This window comes from Calliphora vicina, chromosome 4 (assembly GCF_958450345.1).
Source record: "Calliphora vicina chromosome 4, idCalVici1.1, whole genome shotgun sequence".
Taxonomy (NCBI): Eukaryota; Metazoa; Arthropoda; class Insecta; order Diptera; family Calliphoridae; genus Calliphora; species Calliphora vicina.
The window spans coordinates 103,857,648-103,880,714 of NC_088783.1; the positions used below are offsets into that span (position 1 = coordinate 103,857,648).

A 23,067-nucleotide genomic window follows, 5' to 3' on the forward strand; every position below is an offset into this window, starting at 1 on the left:
GGGTCGGAGTTATCGGAAACCTTTACAAAATAATTAAAAGCATATTGGGCCATCTAAAATCGGTTACTTTATTTTGATATCGAATATGCGATTTGAGGATTTTTGCCATAAAATTTAATTTTACTTAAAAAATAGGTGTTTTTTGATTGGACCTGGTCCCCTCGGTAAGTAAAATTTTTATTTTTTTTTTCATTTAAAATATTTTATGAAAACTTAGCTTTCAGAAGGTATAAATTGCTTATACATCCTCTTAGAAATTTTTTGCGATAACTTAAAAAGAATAAATGTTCTTTTTTCCCAAAAAATTAGCAAAAAATCGGCTTTTTACATTTTTTAAATTCAAATGCATATAACTTTGGACTTAGTCATTATTTTTAAACACTTCTTTTTCTATTTGACACACACATATGTTGTTAGTCCAATGAAGGAAAACTGGATACGTTGTCGGAAAATATTTGGATACGCTGTTATCAAAAAACTGAGTAGGTTGGGCAAAAATGTTGAAAATTTAATTTTCAAATGCGAATATCTCCTAAGCTATAAGAGATAACTGATAGGTTGAGAAGATTTTACATGTGTAATTTTTTTGAAATCGGAACACAAACGAAGAATTAGGATCGTTTTAAAAATGTAACATACCCGAGGTGTCCTACTTTGAGGACCCTTGGTCACGCCTCTGACGGGCCCATGAGGTCCACGTTCAGAACTTAAACTCGACAACACTTCCTCTTTGCGCATGTGAATTTTCATTCAAACCAATCTAACCATTTAGAAGTTACAGATTTATTTCCCTCTTTTTTTCTATACCACTATGTGTCGCTTACGATAAAATTCGTTTACTGTAAAATGTAAACATTGACTTACGATAAAATTTTGAAGTTATTAACAATTTTGATATTCTGAGAACGCTAAAACATTAGTCGGTCCATAAAATTTTAATTTTTGCAATAAAAAAAAAATTTTGAAAATGTCGCTTACGATAATTTGGCGCTAAGGGCTCGATATCATAGACAGTAAAATAAACGATCCTTCGCCAACTCTCTAATAGATTGCTTCTGGTCGGAAAAATAACTACTTTCTAAAGTTCAATACAAAATAAACGTTTAAAGTGACTACACTATAGGTTACTAAGAGACACTAAAGTGACTATTGACTTCACGCTATGTTACAGGGGATATCAGTATAATTAAGGAAAAATAAAAATAAACTGTATGAGAATTATATCAATACGATTTGTATAAAACCAGGGATCGTAATTTTCTTATTTAAGATAGCATTCGATATCGTGCAAGAAATTTAGTACATTTGATCATAATTTCGATATCGAAATAAGTTTTAGATACCATAGCTCATTCCACCACGAATGCGGTGATTTGGTCCCAGTTTGTGTAAATTACTCATAAAACGTTCAAAGTGACTGCACTCTAGATTACTTAGAGGCACTTAAGTGACAATTAACTTCTCGCTAGATTACCTGGTATGTATAAAGTAACCAATTGTCTTCCCTCTGCACTACAAAGAGCATATATGTGCCAAATAACGCAAACTGTATAAATTGGAGTCAGCCAAGTGATAGGACATTAGTGACAATACTGTCAATATGGGGGATACATTGACTACTTACTTAACGGCTGGGTTTTTATGTTAAAAATACAAATACTATCAACAATTACATACATAGTGTTAACAAGATATTTTTAATTTAATTTTTTTTACAAAATATAAAATAAATAGAAGGAAAAAAGCCAAACTTTTATATTGGCATATCAAATTGTTTTTTTTGAAATAAATGTACAGAAAACAGGCTTCAATTTCAAATGAAAATGCCGGAAATCGTTGTTGCTTATAAATTTAGTTGGTTGGTTTTGAAAAGAAAGGTTGCCACAGTATTCAAGTGTTATATTATATAACCCACTGGTTAATTATCAAATGCTAAGAAAGTTTAGTAAATGAAATACAACTCTTTTTAACAAATTGTTAAAATTTTTATTGTTGCTCATAAAAAAACCAAAAAAGATCATTGAGCCCATATATCATTCAATATGATTTCATAGTTTACCTTAACTAATAAATAATTATTACACCTAAAGTTGTAATTTACACTTAATTACCTTTTTTCGTAAATAAAAGCCTCAATAGTTACTTAAAACACCATCTAGAAGGTGTTGGTTTATTAAAAAACACCACCACAGGTGTGCAGACAGACAAATAGTGGCTCTCCAAATATAAATCGATTGAAATCTCTTATGGTGTTTAACTCTTAAGCTGACTATAAGTCATAAATTACCGGTTTTCATTTATTAAACCATCTATTAAATACTCTGTCTGTAATTATGAATTGCAAATTGTTTTGAAATCTACCATTGCATTCAATTCAAGTACACATACTAACTAACTAACTACACAATTGTACCTAATATTTAGTAGCTATCAAAACTTATAATTACGAATTAAAAATTTGAAAAATTTTTGTTTTATTTTATTTTTATTGTTGTGTTATAATTTTGAAAATCAACCAATAGGATTTTATTGCTTTATTATCCATCTTTTTCTAAATTAATTAAACATTTTTTGTTTGTGTTTATTGTTGTGGTCTAATGTTTGTTCAAATAACATGCCTCATAATTTTACAAAACGGTTTTTTTTGTTTAAATAATTTATTATTAGTTTTAGAAGCAAGGCACTGAGAGAAATAATATGAGTTTTATATTAAGAAATAAGAATGTTGGAAAATTACGTTTTTGGGATTTAAAATCATTTTTATTATAGGAAAAGTAAATCTGTTCATGCATCATTATTCTTTTGGGAATGAACTCATTTAAATGTGTCTCCCTTTTACTTCATATCTTGTAAAAAATCAGCTCCAATCTCGCAAATAATCTTTTCATATTCAGAAACTCATGTTGATGTATTTACTTCTTTTAAGATGTCAAATACTTTAAGCATAAAAACACAGTCCCTTCATCCCACAAATGATTCAAGAATCTCTTTTGTACACGATCAGTTGATAGTTACGTCTTATTATTCGAAGTAGCTACCAAGATATCATTCTTGAAAATGAAAAACATTTAGATACTATGTATTAGGTGTCAGCCATGATCTTAATGAATTGGTTCTGTGTTAGTGACTAACACCAGTTTTAGTCCCAGATCGTAATCAAAGAAAATCATGAAAAACAAGTAAGAGAGAATACCCTTCACCCTTCAAATATACTTCAAAATAAATATTTTTAGGTAAACAAATTTATTTTTTTCCAAAGTTGTTTTTTTTTAATTTTTAGGAAAAAAAAATTTTCGAATTGATATTTTAAATTTTTTTTTTTAAATTTTAAAATTTTTTTTTTGGGTTTTTTAAATTTTTTCGGTTTTACTATGAACTTATATACTTCGTTGCAAAGGTCTTTGAAATATCTATCACTAGATATCCATATCGTCTATAGTAATGACTTGGTAATCCAGATATAGGTCAAAAATAGGTAAAAAATCTAGGTTGTCCTGGTTTTTTCCTGGTCCATTTCTCGAACTCAAGTTATTATGCCAAATTTTGATTTAAACAAGTAAGAGATCTATATTCGGCTGCGCCGAATTTTATATACCCTTCACCAAAATATACTTTAAAATAAAAATTTTAAATATTTTTAGGTAAACAAAATTTAATTTTTTTCCAGTTGTTTTTTCGAAATTGTTTTTTTAATTTTTTTTTTAAATTTTAAATTTTTTTTAAATTTAATAATTTTGTTTTTAATTTAAAAAAAATTTTTTTTTTTAGTTTTAAATTTTTTTTTTTAATATTTAGTGAAAAAAAAATTCGGGTTAAAAAATATTTTTTCCGATTTTGACCCATTGTAGGTCCAACTTACTATGGTCTTATATACGTCGTTGCACAGGCCTTTGAAGTATATATCATTAGATATCCATATTGTCTATATTAATGATTTAGTAATCCAGATATGGATCAAAAATAGGTCAAAAATCGAGGTTGTCCTGGATTTTTCCTTATATCTCAGCCATTTGTGGACCGATTTTCTCGATAGCAACCGAGCCGGAAGAATTTCGGAGATATTGATGTATCATTCGCGTATGTAAGTTATTTGGGGGCTTCAGAAAGTTGATTTCAACACACAGACGGACATACGGACATGGCTATATCGATGTGGGGTCGCAAATGAAAAATGTAGAAATTACAAAAACGGAATGACAAACTTATATATACCCTTGCCACTCATGGTGAAGGGTATAAAAAATCGACGGTTGTGGCCGCCGTATGGCACGTAGCGCCATCCTGTTGATACCAAATCTCTGATTAATGTCATCCATATTTTCAAATAAAAAATCATTGATCATGGATCGTTCATTCGGCTTTATTTTTGAGAAATAAGGTCCGATAATACCATTAGCGTGTAAACCGCACCAGACGGTGCATTTTTCTGGATGTAATGGACTATGTAGTGTCTGTTGTGGATTGATCTCAATTCATATGCGTCAATTTTGTTTATTAACAAATCCGTTAAGCTAAAAACGAGCCTCATTGTTGAACACAATTTTGCTATAAAACAGTCGTCTATAAGAAGGGCGAATCGATGACTGATTTTATAATTTGGTAGCGTTATTCAAGCGTCATCTATGCATGATGATATACTGATCATACATGTCAAAAAGTGAGCGCAGTATGACAGTTCGTTTGACAATGAACCCTTTACAATCTGTTGCGGAGACTATGTAATATTCTTCCATAATTTTCAAAGTTTTCATAACTACAATCCATTAACTGAATATTCACTATTATCAGGACTACGAACACAAATACGTCAATTCTTCTGTGTACGGGGAAAACGTATCGTAGGGAGGTTTTTGTGAAAGCGCCTCCAGATTTTTACTTTCTGCTGTAATACATGATTAGTAATGAACAATTAACTAGTAGATGTAAGATTTTGTTCATAATTTTCTTTGTAATTCTTCATATGTCAGTATTTTTGTGTGAAAATTACATTTGATGGCAGACATCGTTAAGCGAACAAATGGTCTGACCAAGTTGTACGAACAAGAACATGACACCGACAAGAGTTGTCCACACCAGACAAATTAATTTGCGGATAAGAAATTGTTTGCTGAATGAACAAATTGATGGCTAGTCAAGACGGGGCTAATTTATGTCTTCAATGACAGATTTTTATAAATTTTTCCTGAGTGTAACTCCAACTATTTCTAAAAATTCCATTACACGTGTTAACAAATGTTTAGCATTTACAATTACATTAATTAATATTTAATTGAATTTTGTTCGTAACCTCCGAATAGAAAAGAAACACGAAGAAACTAAATAAATATAAGTTTATGTCGGTATGTTATTACAAAATAAACCCTGCTGCTAAAGAAGAGTTGAAAAACCTAATTGCCGTCTTAAATTTAATTTATATATGTTGTTTCTTATTTATTTTTTATTTATTTATGTATATTGTAAAACAAGTAAGAAAAATGTTGTACTTTACGTTGCGTATCTAATAAATTCATTTCGTTTACTTATTTTTATTGCATGGATTATATTTAGCAAGGGGCAGAGCGAAGCTCTTAAAAGAAAAGTATAGAAGAGAGATGAATTTATGGACATAGGAATTAGAAACAGAGAAAGACATCATAGGAATAGGACTTATGTATATCATTCAATTATTTTAGTACAAATGCCAAGATATCTGTGATTAGCTAAGAAAAACAATGATTTTGTTTCAGCAGCTATATGTATTAGTTGAGTTTACAGTATTTTGTTACAGCAACAAACATTTATTTGGCTCTCTCAACTGAATATCAGTGGCTTTTGCTAAAATTATCAATTTTTACAAATTGAATGATTGTTATAATCATTTTGATAATTTTATTTATTTTTATACCCTTCACCTTCGTGAGAAGGGTATAATAAGTTTGTCATTCCGTTTGTAATTTCCACAATATAATTTTCCGACCCTATAAAGTATATATATTCTGGAGCCTTATAGATAGCTTGGAAGCCATGTCCGTCTGTCTGTCTGTTGAAATTAAATTTCTGAAGACCCCAGATATCTAAGGGATCCAAATCTTCAATAATTCTGTCAGACATACTTTCGAGAAGTTTGCTATTTAAAATCAGCAAAATCGGTCCACAAATGGCTGAGATATAAGGAAAAAACCAGGACAGCCTCGATTTTTGACCTATTTTGAAGTATAATTTGGTGAAGGGTATATAAGATTCGGCACAGCCGACTATAGCTCTCTTACTTGTTTTAGAATAGTTTATGTATAGAGTACATTTAATTCGTTTTTACTTATATTTCTTCAATATTTATTACTAAATAACATGCTATTTCCAGTATAAGGAAACCACATATGTTATGCGTAATATCAATTGAAATTCCCTCTACAATTTGCAATTTAATGTTTTATATTTTAACAATTGTTTTAAAAACATTTCATAATTTACTACTCATGCTATTCAAAGCTAGAAAAACTAAAAGTCTTCAAAATCTTTGATTCATTTGTTTTTAAATACAATTTTTTTGAAAACCATAGAAATAGTTTTTATTTAGCTAAACAAATGATTAAATACATTGTTCTGCTCCGATATTCATACATATTAGAACTATTTATAATTTTTTACTTTAGTCTAGAAGTCATTTAACGCTCTTGTTTAGTGCAGTCTGGCGTAAAAATTAATCTTTAATTTCTATCAGTTGTGATAGATTGTAATCCTCTCAACAATAATTTATTATAGTCTAACATTGCAGTGTGTGCATTAATAAATAAGATATAATAAATGTATATGAAATGTATCTGATGTTTTTTGGAGTTTTGTATTGATGTTTAATTGGAATATCACGCATATTTGGTGGTGAACCAAAACAAAAAGTAAACGAATGCAGCAAAAAATTGTTTTTTAGCATCATTTGAAAGCCATACCTACATCGAAGCCATACCTGAATGAAAAAATGTTGTAAGTTAATGTCTGAGAGAATTCTTATTGTCAGAGTTATATTGTAGAATTTGATGGGGATAATTTTTGTGGAAGATCTTAACCATCTAGCACCTCTCTTTTGACGCTTTTTTCGAGAAAATCTAAAAAAGTCCTTTCAATAAGGACATTTAAGGATTATAATATTCTAAGAAAATTTTTGTTGGAAAATTTCATGGGGGTCGCAAAAAGGTATCAAAGATGTAAATAAAGCTCATTAGGCTTAATTACCAAAATTACACGCTACCTACGGTTTCACAATTTTTTCGCCAAAAATCCATTTATGATTCAAATAAGCTGAAATTTAAAATAAAAGTTAGTTCAGGATATGGATTTTAAGATATGGCAGGCCTACGGAAGGTCAAATTTTTTTTTGGAATATCAGATATTTTTGTGATAAAATTCCAAATAAAATATAAACAACTTGCTAACAGTTATTTGGTACCCATAAAAAGTTACACGCATCCAAATTTGGAACATGTAAAAGGACCTTATTTTTTAGTTTTTTTTTTTCTAAAAAAGTCCCAAAAAATTTCTATATGATCCAGAAAGAGAACTTAATGCAAAAGGGTGTAAAGTAAAAATTGGCACACTTAAGCGGACATAGTAACCACCAAACCTATCCAAACTTTGCCAATTTTTAAATTGGCAAATCGGTAAATAACGCCACAGTAAAAACTTTTCTAAAAAAAACTCAGTTTTTGGAACACGAAAGTACTACATACATATATCGCTGATTTTCTACATTTTCTGTCACCCAACTCGTATACTTCTATCCTCCTATCCTTGTGCTACTCAGTTTTTGGGACACATTTTCCCCGTTTTATTTTTGGTATTTGCAAATAAAAATTCTATAAATTATAATGCCATTGATTCAAGGACATTTGGATCTACATTAGTTCCAAATTTTGTAATGAAGGTAAATAACGTCCGAAAAATTTATAAAATTATTTCATTTTACTGAAATATCAATCTTCAGGAACTAAGGTTTTCGCTAATATCAAATATGTACTTATATAAAAAGTTTTTGTCATATTAGTGTAGATCTTCTCAAGAACTATTTATATATTCAGCTGATTCTGATCATAAATGGATTTTTGGATAATTTTTAAATAAATTTGAAACCAGGGGTGACCAAATTTGAACACCAGTAAATCAACTGGAAAACACTAACCATATGAAATTTCGTAATAATATATCCAATAGTTCCCGAGATACCGAATTATTTCCAAAAAAATAAAGTTTATAAATCACTGTATTACAATTTTTTTTTATTGGAAATTTCAAATTTGTTTACAATTATTATAAATTTGCTATTATATTCATAAATTGTTCCCTGAATAAACATAAATTATATTTAATTAATATTTTAATACAATTTTCTATATATTCAATATATTTACATTGACAACATTGTTAATTTATTCTCATTTTATTTGTTCTCATTTTAGGTAAGCTTTATCCACTTTACCATATGGTGAACTTGCTAACTGTGGTAAGTTTATAGACATGGTTGATGGCGTCGCTAATCAACAGAGTGTATCAAATAAAGGTAATTAAATTTGTTTATCAAACAAATGAAAAACGTTACATTAGAAAAATTTTGTGTGGCAAAGTTGACTACCATTAACCCTAAATTAAAGATTCAGCTTTACTTGCATAACATCTATCATACCCTTAATGAAATACCATTACCTCTTAAATTCGGTCACTTTTATTCTATAAACAATTTTAAATTGTTTTGCATAATTAACTTCATTGAAATCTGAAGATGTTTAAATGTAACATAATGTCTCTTTTGTCAACTTGAGTTTAAATTTTGTGAATTTTTTCAACGATTGAAGTCAGGTTACTGCTAATAAAATACCGATTCAGAAGATACATAATTAGTTACATTTTAATTGTTTTAAATCTTTAATGGATTTAATTTAAATGCCTAGGTTCACAAACATCTATATCATAGGCTATTGCATTTATAGCGTATTGTTTTTTTAATTTTATTCTTTTTTGAGAACATGACCCATGAATTAAAACAGAAGAGATTACCACAAACCTTCTTCTGCAAGTCCTCAAAACACTTGCAGGTTACAGCAAGTCGTTCAAGTTATTTCCAGAAAGCAACAAACAAGTGTCTCCACATTATTGCCGCAAGTAACTTCTGCAAGTCGTGACTTCTGGAAGTCGATTTCTAATACGAGTTTACACGAAAAAAACTTCTGGAAGTCACTTCTGGAAGCAATTTCCGCAAGAAAACTTGGTAATGGACACACGGCTCAACAGCAAAACAGCATGCAAAATTTTCTTCTCCTTAACCCGACATTACCTCTGGCATCAACAAACACAAGAAACTTGCGCAACTAAATTGCCTAGTGTGAAAGGGGTCTAATAGAATTCATATTCTCTTTGAAAGTCAGGCAGTCATATCGTACCCTTAGCGCCAAATTATCGCAAGCGACATTTTCGAATTTTTCTTTTTATTGCAAAAATTAAAATTTTATGGACCGACTGATGCTTTAGCGTTCTCAGAATATCGAAATCGTTAATAACTTCAAAATTATAGTAAGTCAATGTTTACAGTAAACGAATTTTATCGTAAGCGACACATAGTGGTATAGAAAAATGAGGGAAATAAATCTGTAACTTCTAAATGGTTAGATTGATTTGAATGAAATTTCACATGCGCAAAGAAGTAGTGTTGTCGAGTATCCAAATAACAGCGTATCCAAATATTTCCCGATTTTCTCCAGTTTTCCTTTATTGGACTAAAAACATATATATGTGTCAAATAGAAAAAGAATTGTATAAAAATAATGACTAAGTCCAAATTTGTATGCATTTGAATTTAAAATATTTTTAAAAAGCGATTTTTCGCTAATTATTTTGGAAAAAAGAACTTTTTCCTTTTTAAGTTATCGCAAAAAAATTCTAAAAGGATGTATAATGAATTTATACTTTCTGAAAAATAAGTTTTCATAAAATATTTTAAATGAAAAAAAAAATTAAAAATTGTTGTTACCGAGGGGACCAGGTCCATTCAAAAAACACCTATTTTTTATGTAAAATTAAAATTTAGGGCAAAAATTCTCAAATCGCATATTCGATATCAAAATATAGTAACCGATTTTAGGTGGCCCAATATGTTTCTAATTATTATGTAAAGGGTTCCGACCCCGACCCTGGTATGGATATTATAACAAAAAAATTAAAAATTCCCATTTTTGGAATTTTTCAACACTTTTTTGGGAATTGAGGGATTGCTGATAATAAATTTCAAAAATCGTTTTTATTTTTTCATTTTAAATAGAAAAATCTACATAACTGTGAAATTTCATTAAAAACTATTCATAAATAAAAATTTAATTTCAATTCGAAACATTTGTATTTATGCAAAAATTCAATAAAAAACATTTTTGTCATATTTTTCAATAAAGTATTCCATGAATTTTTTAATTTTCAAAAGTTCTAAACAAGGCGTATTAACAAGGTGAGTGCATAAAATCAGATGTTTGTTAATTCGCTGTGGTTTTATGTACACTATATGTCAAACTTTGTTTATGTTTACATTTGTTATTGTAAATAACATAGTAATATTTTAATTCGCCCTGATTTTGACATTTACAGTACATTTTAACAAAAACAAATTGCCTGTTGTTTTTGCATTGTTGTATTTGTTGCCGGGACGCACTCACCTTGTTAATACGCCTTGGTTCTAAATATTTTTGATAAATAGACAAATAGCTTGGACGAAATCATGACATTTTTAATTTCAAATTAATCAAAAACACCTTCTGTAAAATTTGTGTTATGTCGCTTACGACAATTTGGCGCTAAGGGCTCGATATATTTATACATAAAATATAGCGGAAACTGAACTGGGGTCTAGCATCTATTAAATACTTAAATGCCACAGATTGAATCTAATACTGATCCACTATTTCCAGAAAGAGTGAGAACTAGAAATCTGTCGTAGCATTACACAGTATCTTTATTCTTAAGATGTTCCTCCTATATTTAAAATTTCAACTTGCTGATATTCAATATAAATCACTTTTCTCTTTGTATTAGTTCATTAGTAACCCACAAATTCTCTACAAAACTAATTCATTATACATATTTAAAATAAAAACCCAAAATTCTTCTAAATTTATTTTACTTACTTTTTATTTAAATTAAAAATTTATTTTTTTTCTTTGTCATTTAAAAATAAACTTAAAATTATATAAAAATTACTTAGAAAATACATTTGTAACATTAACTGACTGAAATATTTACACAAATTAACAATATAAAATAAATCTAAAAGAAATTATTATTTAATAACTCACTGGTAACCAAACAGACTATAAAATATTGTAAAATAATTATAAAAAGAAAAGTCGTACAAATTTCAGTTCAATAAATATCAAATTATAAACAAATTAATTAAGTAACTAACTAAATTTTATTTGGAAAAAAAACATAACTAAATTATGAACACACTTGCTATGAGACTTCATCTAGGTTATTAACACCTAAACTACTTGAGGTATCCGTGATATTGCAAATATTGGATTTTTCGTGAATATCCCTTTTCACACGATATTGCGAAGAGCTTAGCCAAAGATCTTTAATCATATCTGCTCCCTTTTCGGCAATCATTACCACGGGAGCGTGGATATTACCATTGGTTATAGCGGGCATAATACTGGCATCTATGACTCTTAGACCCGGTATGCCATACACTCTCAGTTGAGGATCTACCACGGCCCAGGGATCAGAGGGAGGACCCATTTTGGCAGTGCCGGACATGTGATAAATTGTCATGGTATACTGGCGTATAGCACAATTCCAATACTCATCGGTGAAGTGAGGTAAATGCCGACAATTTGGCAATTGTTTGGACCAGAAGCGTGCACCAAATCTCTTTAAGGCCTGAGTTTCACCCATGGCCACAGCAGCCTTAACACCTTCCCGTAAAACATCTACATCATCTGGATGTGTTAGATAGTTGTGATAGAGCAGCGGATAACGCAGAGGATTCTTGGATGCCAATTTAATGAAACCTTTACTCTTGGGTCTCAGCATCATGGGGAATATGCCGAAAACATCACGATTACTAACTTCACCGTACATGTCATTATAGAATTCTTCGGTTAAACCATGGGCCGTCTTGACCTGAGAACCACCATCTGACATGACGGAAGCTGAAGTCATCATAAAACTCATATCAGGCCAATCATCACTAGCATTGGCATATTTGGTATTGATAAAAGCCACAGCCTCCAAACCCACACTAGAGGTCAGGGGACCATCTTCTGTAATGGCATAACGCAGGGCTGTATTAATATTAACCATTCTCTTCATCACTATCGATATGGGATAATCGATGAGAAAAGCTATGCCACCCACCGCAATGTGATCTTGTAAATTCTGACCCACACCCGGCAGATGGTGTACCAAAGGCAGACCTACTCTTTGTAGCTCTTCTGCCGGTCCTATACCCGACAACATCATGAGGTGGGGTGAGCCAATAGCTCCTGCTGCTAAGATAACTTCTCTGGTGGCATAAACCGTTTGCAATTTGCCATTGCGTATAAACTGCACCCCAGTGGCTCTTTTGGTTTGGGGATGTGTCAAAACTTTGGTAACATGTGAGAATAAAGCTACATGAAGATTCTTCCTTAAGCGAGCTGGTCTCAGAAAAGACTTGGCCGTAGAGCTGCGGGAACCACGTCTCATATTGAATTGATAAAAGGCAAAGCCCGTCTGTTGTTCACCATTAACATCCACTATATCATAACCCATTTCCTCGCCAGCTTGTAAGAAAGCTGGACCCAAGGGTGTGTTATAGGGAGCATCTTGTACAGTCCATAAACCACCTGTAATATAAATACAATATTTTAGTAATGATTTTTAATTTTTTTTTTTATAATAAGACTTACCAGTGCCATGATATCTTTTATTTTTGGCCAAGTAGGGATTTCTTTGATCCTCCGATTTGCGAAAGTATGGCAAGACATCTTCATAACTCCAGCCTGGATTACCAAATGAGGCCCACTGATCAAAATCTCTTTTATTGCCTCTGATATACAACATGGTATTGAGTACAGAACTACCTCCAATAACTTTGCCACGAGTCCAACAGCATCTTTTGTCTTTCATGGCCTGACAGGCGGTATTTTGTGGTTGGGTTCTGGAAGAGAAAATAAATAAGTATTTATATTTAATATTTAAACTTGAATTGCATAGACAAGGTGAATTTATACAGGCGACTGCAAAGGCGAATTCAAGCAATATGCTCTCAGTTAAATAAAACAAAATTTATGAATTCGCTTCAATTTGCCTGAATTCGCCTTTGCTGGTGACTGTATAAATTAAAAACTACTTAGTTAGAATTTATAAACATTTTTTAATATAACCCTAGAGCAAAGAGAACTGATACTGAACTAGTCCCATGATCGGGGACTAGTTCACATGTAATTAAAAATATGAAAACAATTTGCACCAATTTATGACAGAGAGTAAAGACCAAATCCTTATTTCATTGATAAATTGTCAACATTTTAAAATTTTTGGATCGGTTGAATGAAATGTCAATTTTTTACATTGAACTAAAACGTTTAAAACTAAACCTTAAAACTAAATTTAAACAAGACTCAAGTAAAGTTACAAAATTAGTAGAGTTCTTCCAAATTATATATTATTTACACTTAAAATAGGTTGTGTTTCTAAAGATTTTATATTATTTACACCTAATATACATTGTTTACATAATGCCAACAACTTAAATATGAGCAAGATTCAAGAGAGTTCTGAAATTCTTTGCAGATTATATGATTTTTTAAACATTATATAATATTTACTCTAAATAAAAATTGTTTACACAATGTAAACAATTCAAAATTTCGGAAAATTAAGAAATATTTTATAAAAAAATCTTTATTTAAGGCAGATTTATATAATTTACACTAAATATACATTGTTTACATAATGTCAACAATTGAAGTATGAACAAGATTTAAGAGAGTTCTGAAATTCTTTGCAGGTTATTTGATTTTTTAAAGATTATATATTATTTACTCTAAATATAAATTGTTTACACAATGTAAACAATTCAAAATTTCGGAAAATTAAGAAATACTTTAAAAAAAATCTTTATTTAAGGCAGATTTATATAATTTACACTAAATATACATTGTTTACATTATGTCAACAATTCAACATCTAGCCGTATTGAAGAAAATTATCTAAAAATCTAGATTTAAAACAGATTTTATATAATTTACACTAAAAATACATTTTTTACATTATGTAAGCAGTTCAAAATCTATAAAAATTTAAGAAGTCTTCAAAAATTCATTATTTTTATACAGATTTTATTTATATTTACACTAAATATATATTGTTTACATAATGTAAACAATTGAAATATGAATAAGAGTCAAGTAAAATTCCAAGATTATTTTATCAAATACAGATTAATAATTATTTACATTAAATATACATTATTTACACAACGTAAACTAGGCAAAATTTAGCAAAATTCAAGAAAATTTTCTATATTTCCAGAATTAATGAAGATGATATATTATTTACACTAAATATATATTGTTTACATAATGTAAACAATTGAAATTCGAAAATGTTTCAAGAAGATTTTCGAAATTATTTGACTTTTTTCACAGATTTTATATTATTTCAGTAAATATACATTGTTTACATAATGTAAAAATGTCAATATCTTGTAAAATTCAAGAAAATTTCCGAAATTTCTAGGTTTAATAAAGATTTTATATAATTTACATCATAAATACATTGTTTATATTATGCAAACAATGAAAATACGAACAAAAATCAAGAATAATTTCAAAAATTCATATTTCTAATAGAGATTTTATAATATTTACAAGACAAACAAGATTCAAGTTTCAGAATTCTTTAATTACTCTAAATATACATTGTTTACACAATGTAAACAATACAATATTTTACCGAACTATTAAAAATTTTTAAATTTCTTCATTTAACCCACATTTTTATAATTTTTACATCAAATAAAAATTTTTACATAATGTCAACAATTGAAGTTTAAGAAAAATTCAAGAGAAGCTACAAAATTTATACAGTTAATACTGATTTTGTTGCTTTTTACACTAAATATACATTATTTACATAATGTCAACAATTCAAATTCTGGCAAAATTCAATAAAATTTTCTAAATTTTCTTGATTTGAAAAGTAATTTATATAATTTACATCCAATATACATTGTTTACATTATGTCAACAATGAAAATTTTAACAAAATTCAAGTAGAGTTAAAAAATTCTTTCATTTGATACTGATTTTTTATTATTTACACAATATTTACATTATTTACACAATGTAAACAATAAAAAAATATAGATAAATTCGCAAAAGTTTTCTAAATTTATTTTTCAGACAGATTTCATATTATTTCCACTAATTATTCGTTATTTACATAATTTTTTTTTATTATTACACAATATTTACATTATTTACACAATGTAAGCAATTGAAAAATATAGATAAATTCGCAAAAGTTTTCTAAATATATTTTTCAGACAGCTTTCATATTATTTTATATATTTACATAATGTTAGCTACTGAAAATAAATTGAAATTTTTGTGAAATTCAAGAAAATTTCTTTAAATTTTTCAGTTGGTGCTAAATTTAGCAGGTAGACACTTCAAAACCAATTTTTGACTACTTTGTTTACACTTTGTTACAAAATAACTGTTAAATAATAAACTTTATTTATTTTCTTCTTTTTTTTATTGTACAATATTTATTACATTTCACATTATAAAATTCAGTGAAGTGAAGAAAGTTCATAATCAATTATTTATAAGCAAATAAAACAAAAGAAAAATTAATACAAAAATAAATTTCAAATGTCAGCATTTGAATTATATTAAAAAAATCTCAGTGAAACTTCAATATAATACAAATAAAATCCATATCTCATGATTGTTTCCTGACAACTCTGTGTAAAATTGAATCGAATCCTTAATTGATGCAGTAAAAAAAAACTAAACCATCAACTTGGTTACTGCTGGAAAAAATATAAAAACCCAGTGACCTACTTAAAACTAAAGTTTACCGGTTTTTATTTATTTATTTTTTTTTTTGAATTTTCAAAACCATTATATTCAATATTGTTTAAACGCGAGTAGTTGATAAAAGACGTTTTACCTAAAAAATAATATTGTTTTCCGCTTGATTGCCTTGTTTGTTGGAAACACATGTTTTTCAAACTTATTATTAAGAAAAAACAATAATAAAAAGTTGTAAAATGTTTATGTTTTGCACGTTGAAAATTTGAATTGTAAAAACAATTGAGTACTTTATATTTTGAGTTGAACAATTTTTAAGAGATTAGAGATTTGGTTGTCTTTTTTTAGTAATTACATTTAAATAACTTATAGAGTTAGTTGTTTCATACATTTTTGAGAGTTTTTGATATTTAAGACTTGTTTATACGGTTTTTATTTTGTTTGCTTTTATGTGGAAATATTTTGTTTTAATTTTGCAATACAGCGTTAATCATAGAACCACTTCAAATTTTTAGTATTAAGCTTTGTTTATATTAAAATAACTGAGATTTTAACAGATTTGAGTAATTCGTAATTTTCATAATATCTTATTAAAGTATTATCACTTAATTCTCAATAGTTTATAGTGTTTGCCTCAACTCTACATTAACACCTAGATTTTTTCCTTTCAATATCCGTTTCAATTGTAAAAATATCTCCAGAATTCCCAAAGTTATAAAGATATTTGTAAAAATTGTCAAAATTAATATTAATCATACGCACCCTGGTGTTAATGATAATATAAATCCATTTTTATGTAAAACTTTCCATATAAAAATGCGATCTATCTGAAACTTTAAATATTAGTAGAGAACATGTTAAGCTTTAAAATAATATATATTAGAAATGAGCAGATGGGATCACTGTGCAAATGAGGTTAAAATTATTTTTTTTTTGGTATTTATTCAAAATTTTCTTAAGCCATTATGCAAAAATAAGTTCTTTATAACTGCTCCTATCTACAGAGATAGTTTTAATATAGAAAACGGCTAAAATCAGTTAACAGAGTTTCTAAATTTTACATGAGTTTTTTGTTATTGTAATAAAAATTTTAACAAAAACAAAACACATGTAAAATATATACATACAATTTTCTGAAAATAAGCGAATTCACTTAATTGAGAATAAATTCGAAATAATCCATCGATTTTTATGATCGATATCTCATTTTGTTCGTATTACATGTGACTTTGCAATAAAGCAATAAACATAAACAATTTCTGCCGTTTTCGATTTTTCAGGATTTTTTTAAAACAAAAAAATTGGATATTTTTACATAAAAAATATATTTTTTGCTTCAAATTGTTATTATAACTCCGAAACTACTGAGCCGATTAAAACGCAATATATATGTGAAAATTTATACATAGCATGGGGAAAATGTTTTCAAAATTCAATCAATCAAAAGAAGAACATTAACTACTCAATTTTATGTATATCAAACAAAAAAGTTAAATTTTGTGAAAATGAGCGAATTCACTTAATTGAGAATAAATTCGAAAATAATCCATCGATTTTTATGATCGATATCTTATTTTGTTCGTATTACATGTGACTTTGCAATAAAGCAATAAATTTAAACAATTTCTGTCGTTTTCGATTTTTAAGGATTTTTTTAAAACAAAAAAATTTGATATTTTTACATAAAAAATATATTTTTTGCTTCAAATTGTTATTATAACTCCGAAATTACTGAACCGATTAAAACGCAATATATATGTGAAAATGTATACATAGCATGGGGAAAATGTTTTCAAAATTCAATCAATCGAAAGAAGAACATTAACTACTCAATTTTATGTATATCAAAAAAAAAAATTAAATTTTGTGAAAATGAGCGAATTCACTTAATTGTGAATAAATTCGAAAAGAATCAATCGATTTTTATCTTCGATATCTCATTTTGTTTCTATTATACGCGGATTTGCGACAAAGGAATAAACTTAAACAATTTCTGCCGTTTTCGATTTTTCATTATTTTTTTAAAACAAAAAAATTGGATATTTTTACATAAAAAATATATTTTTTACTTCAATTTGTTATTATAACTCCGAAACTACTGAGCCGATTAAAACGCAATATATAACCGGATTAAAGGTTATGTAAATTTGAATATTTCTAAGTTTATTTAAATAATATAGGACTAACTCTTTTTGAGCTATCATAAATTATGTGGAGTAACATCTAAAAAATGGCTGGCTGTCCATGTAAACTTTGTGTGCAAAGTACAGGTCGCAATTTTGAAGATGTTTCGATAAAATTTGGTAGATATAATTTTTTCGGTCCAAGGACCAAGCCTATTGAAACAGGATGAAATCGGTCCATTATTTCACCTAGCCCCCATACAATTGTCCTCCCGAAATTGGACTTTATCGGTCATAAATGTTTAATTTATATTTGTAACTCCACAAATTTCGCTCCAAATAAGACTCATATATACGAAATTCATATCACCAAATTTTGTTATGATCGGTCAATAATTAGTCATAACTCCCATATATACCCGCTTCCAAAAATCACTTTAAAGTATACACACAAAATTCACCATAAATAACTTTCATATAGACATAAATCACACGAACTAATTTTATGGTGATTGGTCCATAATTGGTCATAGCTCCCATATAAGGCCCACTTCCGAAAATCAGTCACGAATATAAATTATTGATATTTTAAAAGAAAAAAGTTTTTGCTCATTTACTTGGTGTATGGTATTATATGTTCGGGATTGACCTACCATACTTTCTTACTTGTTAATGCTAAAATCTGAAATGTTCCAGAATGGATAATATATTGGAAAGTTAATTAACTGGACGAACATTTAAGCTTAAAGAAGGAGACTTTTTAACATCAACATTTTCTGAAGCTACTTACAAAATCTCATATTTGAAATAGTCACTCGGCCTAAATCCGGATATTAGGGCGGATTGGGGGCAATTCGTAGCATATTTCATGGATTTTTGAAATCGAACATGGCAGCCATCTTCCGAAAAGCTTTCTCATACCCAAGTGATCATTTGAAATTGAAACCACAGAGCCATGGCTTCCACAATATCTCGCACTTTCAATCTCTGATCGGCCAACACCATATCAATTGTTTCGGTTGTAGAGACCTCAGTAAACCACATTTTTACCATTGAAATTGATGGTGCAGAGATTCCATAGTATTTATCAAGCTTAGCATTAGTTTGGGTGATTTTTTTCCGCAATAAATAAAGCTTGGTGAGCACACGAAATTAATTTTTTTCCATTTTCTTATCTAGTAACGCAGTAGTCTGCTATCAATGGCTGTCAAACACAAAGAAAAAGACGTAACTTGTTCAAATTTCGACAGCAGACAACTGAGAGAGCCGGAAAATTCAAAAAGTCACGGGCTCAATTCAGTGGTGGTAACCGTTTTTTAGGTTAGCTCATGTTTTCGAGATTACACCGTTATTTCGAAAATGGAGGAGGTTGCACAACATATATTCGCGTAACTCAAAAACGGTTTAGTTTATTAAATAATATGAAAAAAACCGAAATTCCGTAAAAAAATTACCTTTAATATGTTTTTGATCGTTTCAGAAATATAATTTAAAGCGAAGTTCCAAATAAAACAAGCCCTAAACGATTAAAATCTGTACACAAGTTTTATTTTTATTCACAAAAGATAAGATAAATAACTCGTAGTAATTAGTACTGCAATAGTCGGCAATACAGTGCCGTTTTTACAAAACGGCAAGATTCTGTAAATTTTAAATTTGACTAGTTAAAAAGATAAGATTATATATTATATATCAACGTATAGGAAATTGTGTCTTGTTTTCTAAAATGTATAAAATTTTTAAGAATTAAAAAACTTATAGGAGATTTTTTGCAAAAATATGGGAAAAAATGTTAAAATGTTATCAGGCGATATTTTTTTATCTTTTGTTTATAAAATCATAAGTTGTGGACAGATTTTAATCATTAAAAGCTTGTTTTGTTTGGAACAATCTTTTCTATACGCTTAGAAAAAATTAACAGCGTAGAAAACTAAAATTTAGAAATTTGGCCAAATTATCGTAAGCGACATTTTTAAAATTTTTGTTTTATTGCAGAAATTAAAATTTTATGGACCGACTGATATTTTAGCGTTCTCAGAATATCAAAATTGTTCATAACATCAAAAATATAGGGGGTAAGATTTTATCGTAAGTCAATGTTTATATTTTACAGTAAACAAATTTTATCATAAGCGACACACAGTGGCATAGAAAAAAAAAGAGGGAAATAAATCTGTAACTTCTAAATGGTTAGATTGGTTTGAATGAAATTTCACATGCGCAAAGACAAAGTGTTGTCGAGTTTAAGTTTTGAACGTGGACCTCATGGGCCCACCAAGGGCTCTCAAAGTAGGACACCTCGGGTATGTTACATATTTAAAACGATATTATTTCTTGGTTTGAGTTCCGATTTCAAAAACATTATACATGTAGAATCTTCTCATCGAGCACTACAAAAAATGTCCTCGTAGCTATCAATTATCTATTATAGCTTAGGAGATATTCACATTTGAAAATTAAATTTTCAACATTTTTACCCACCCTACTCCAGTTTTTTGATAACAGCGTATCCAAATATTTCCCGATTCTCTCCAGTTTTCCATTATTGGACTAACAACACATGTATGTGTCAAATGGAAAAATAATTGTTTAAAAATAATGACTAAGTCCAAAGTTATATGCATTTGAATTTAAGAAATTTTTAACAAGCGATTTTTCGCAAATTTTTTTGGGAAAAAAGTTCTTTTTTTCTTTTTAATTTATCTGAAAGCTAAGTTTTCATAAAATATTTCAAAGGAAAACCAATTTAAAATTGTTGTTACCGAGGAGACCAGGTCCTTTCAAAAAATACACATTTTTAATGTAAAATAAAACTTTAGGGCAAAAATTCTCAAATCGCATATTCGATATCAAAATATAATAACCGATGTTAGATGGCCCAATATTAGGGTGGGTCAATTTTTTTTAGTACTAAGCGTATAACAAATTCCTAATCTACGGAAAATTCTAAGAACTTTTCCAGAAGAAACCATGGTTCTAAAATCAAAATCGAGCTTCCGGTTTTTTACGAGAAGATTTGGAGCTCAAGACCTCTTTTGCTAGGAGACCTCGGGTATGTTCAATTTTAAAAATAATAATATTTCTTCGTTTGTGTTCCGATTTAAAAAAATTACATATATATAGAATCTTCTCGTCGCTGAAGATATATAGAATCTTCAGCGGGATTGCTGATAATAAATTTCAAAATTCGTTTTTATTTTTCCATTTTAAATAGAAAACTTTACATAACTGTGATTAAAAACTATTCATAAATAAATATTTTATTTCAATTCGAAAAATTTGTATCTATGCAAAAATTCAATAAAAAATATGTTTTGTCATATTTTTCTATAAAGTATTCCATGAATTTTTAATTGTCAAAAGTTATAAATATTTTTGACAAATAGACAAATAGCTTGAACGAAATTATAATATATCGCATCATAAAGTTTTTAATTCTATGTATAAATTTCAAAATAATCGAAAAAACCTTCTCTTGTAAAATTTGTGTTTTGTCGCTTACGATAATTTGGCGCTAAGGGCTCGATATAATTAGCAATAGAACTAAAATCAAGTTTTTCTCAGAAGCAGATATTGTAGGCTCTAGATACCACGGCTGTAATGCGAAAATATCGTTGTGAAATATTGACAGAATCGCAATTATGTATTAATTACGCTATGCATATGGCCATTCGTGACACATTTTTGTTAAAATAAATGATGCTAATTAAATATTGTTAACTCAGAAGAATTGAAAATGTTTTCGACAGTTTACATTGATTAAATAGACGAAAAACGTAATCCTTTAATTTATATACATACGTGATGTCAATATATATAGCTTTAGAAGATACTACAATACATACGACTGAATGAAGAAAAAACGTATTTTATCCGAATAATTCGATTAATTTCAAACATGTAATGTAATTCGAACAAGAGAAACATCTCATAATTTGGATACCCTATTAAAGAGTCATTACATTAAATATTAATCACCATGAAATCATGTAGGAAAGAAATTACTCTTTATAATGTACATGACAGTTGATATTAACTCTAACATCGCTTATGTTAAACTGACTAACTACTGCAACCGCTGCCACTATTTATACAAAGCGCCATCTGCTTTCGATTGGCATCATGATTGTTCTTAATGGACAAAACTAGAATATTCGAATTTTAGAGCTTAAACATTTAGTGTTACCATACTTATAAACAATGCTAATATTTAGATTCGTCGATGCTCAGACCATTAATTAGAGACGAAGACAATACATTGCGAGAGTTATTAGCAGCTATAGTTGAAATAGACTGCCATAAACCTGAGAGACTGGACAAAGAAGCCGATTTGTTGGAAATTGAACAACAGTTAATTTTGGTCTCTGGTAAAGAATGTTTAATTACCAGTTCCTCGATCATGAATGCTGTCAATAGTCCATACAAATTGATTTTGTTTGCCTTTAAATGAGTTAAAATTAACATTTTCCCTACGACTGTTTTTTAGTCTGTCAAGTTATTTTTTCAAAACCAAGCAATGTTTCATGAAGATTGTGTTACGCTTGTATTTCAACAAACATTTTTTCAATATTATTTTTTCACCACAAAATTTGTTTACCTATTTTTTAACAACAAACTTTTCTTGTTGTTTTTAATATTTTAATATTTATCTTAAAGTATACTTGGTAAAGGGCATATAAAATTCAGCACTCTTACTTCTTTTATATTAAAATTAAAATAATCCAAAAAGTAAAATATCGTACAGTCGAACCAAAGAAAGACGAAAAGTCGACGTTGGACCCAAAATATTATCAAGTGTTAGTTGAATTTATATTAGCCAATTTATCATGTACCAAATCTTATGAAAGTACTAGTAATATTTTGAATCTTAAAAATTCTTCATATTTTTTCCATAATCAACTGTTTTGTCA

At 28.6% G+C, this 23,067-nt stretch overlaps 2 protein-coding genes across 3 annotated transcripts in view; one reads left to right on the top strand and one right to left on the bottom strand.

The window, feature by feature from the left end:
• The window catches only part of Flo2 (flotillin-2), a 503,689-nt gene that overhangs the window by 251,830 nt on the left and 228,792 nt on the right, over positions 1 to 23,067 (top strand). The gene's annotated exons all lie outside the window — the stretch shown is intronic.
• Positions 11,141 to 23,067, bottom strand: part of LOC135959023 (glucose dehydrogenase [FAD, quinone]) — a 42,405-nt gene continuing 30,478 nt past the window's right edge. The window contains exons 2-3 of the mRNA XM_065510007.1: positions 12,900 to 13,150; positions 11,141 to 12,836 (exon numbers count right to left, since the gene is read on the bottom strand). Coding sequence (XP_065366079.1) covers positions 11,461 to 12,836; positions 12,900 to 13,150 — 1,627 coding nt within the window. The 3' untranslated portion in view covers positions 11,141 to 11,460. The remainder of the gene's footprint in view (positions 12,837 to 12,899; positions 13,151 to 23,067) is intronic.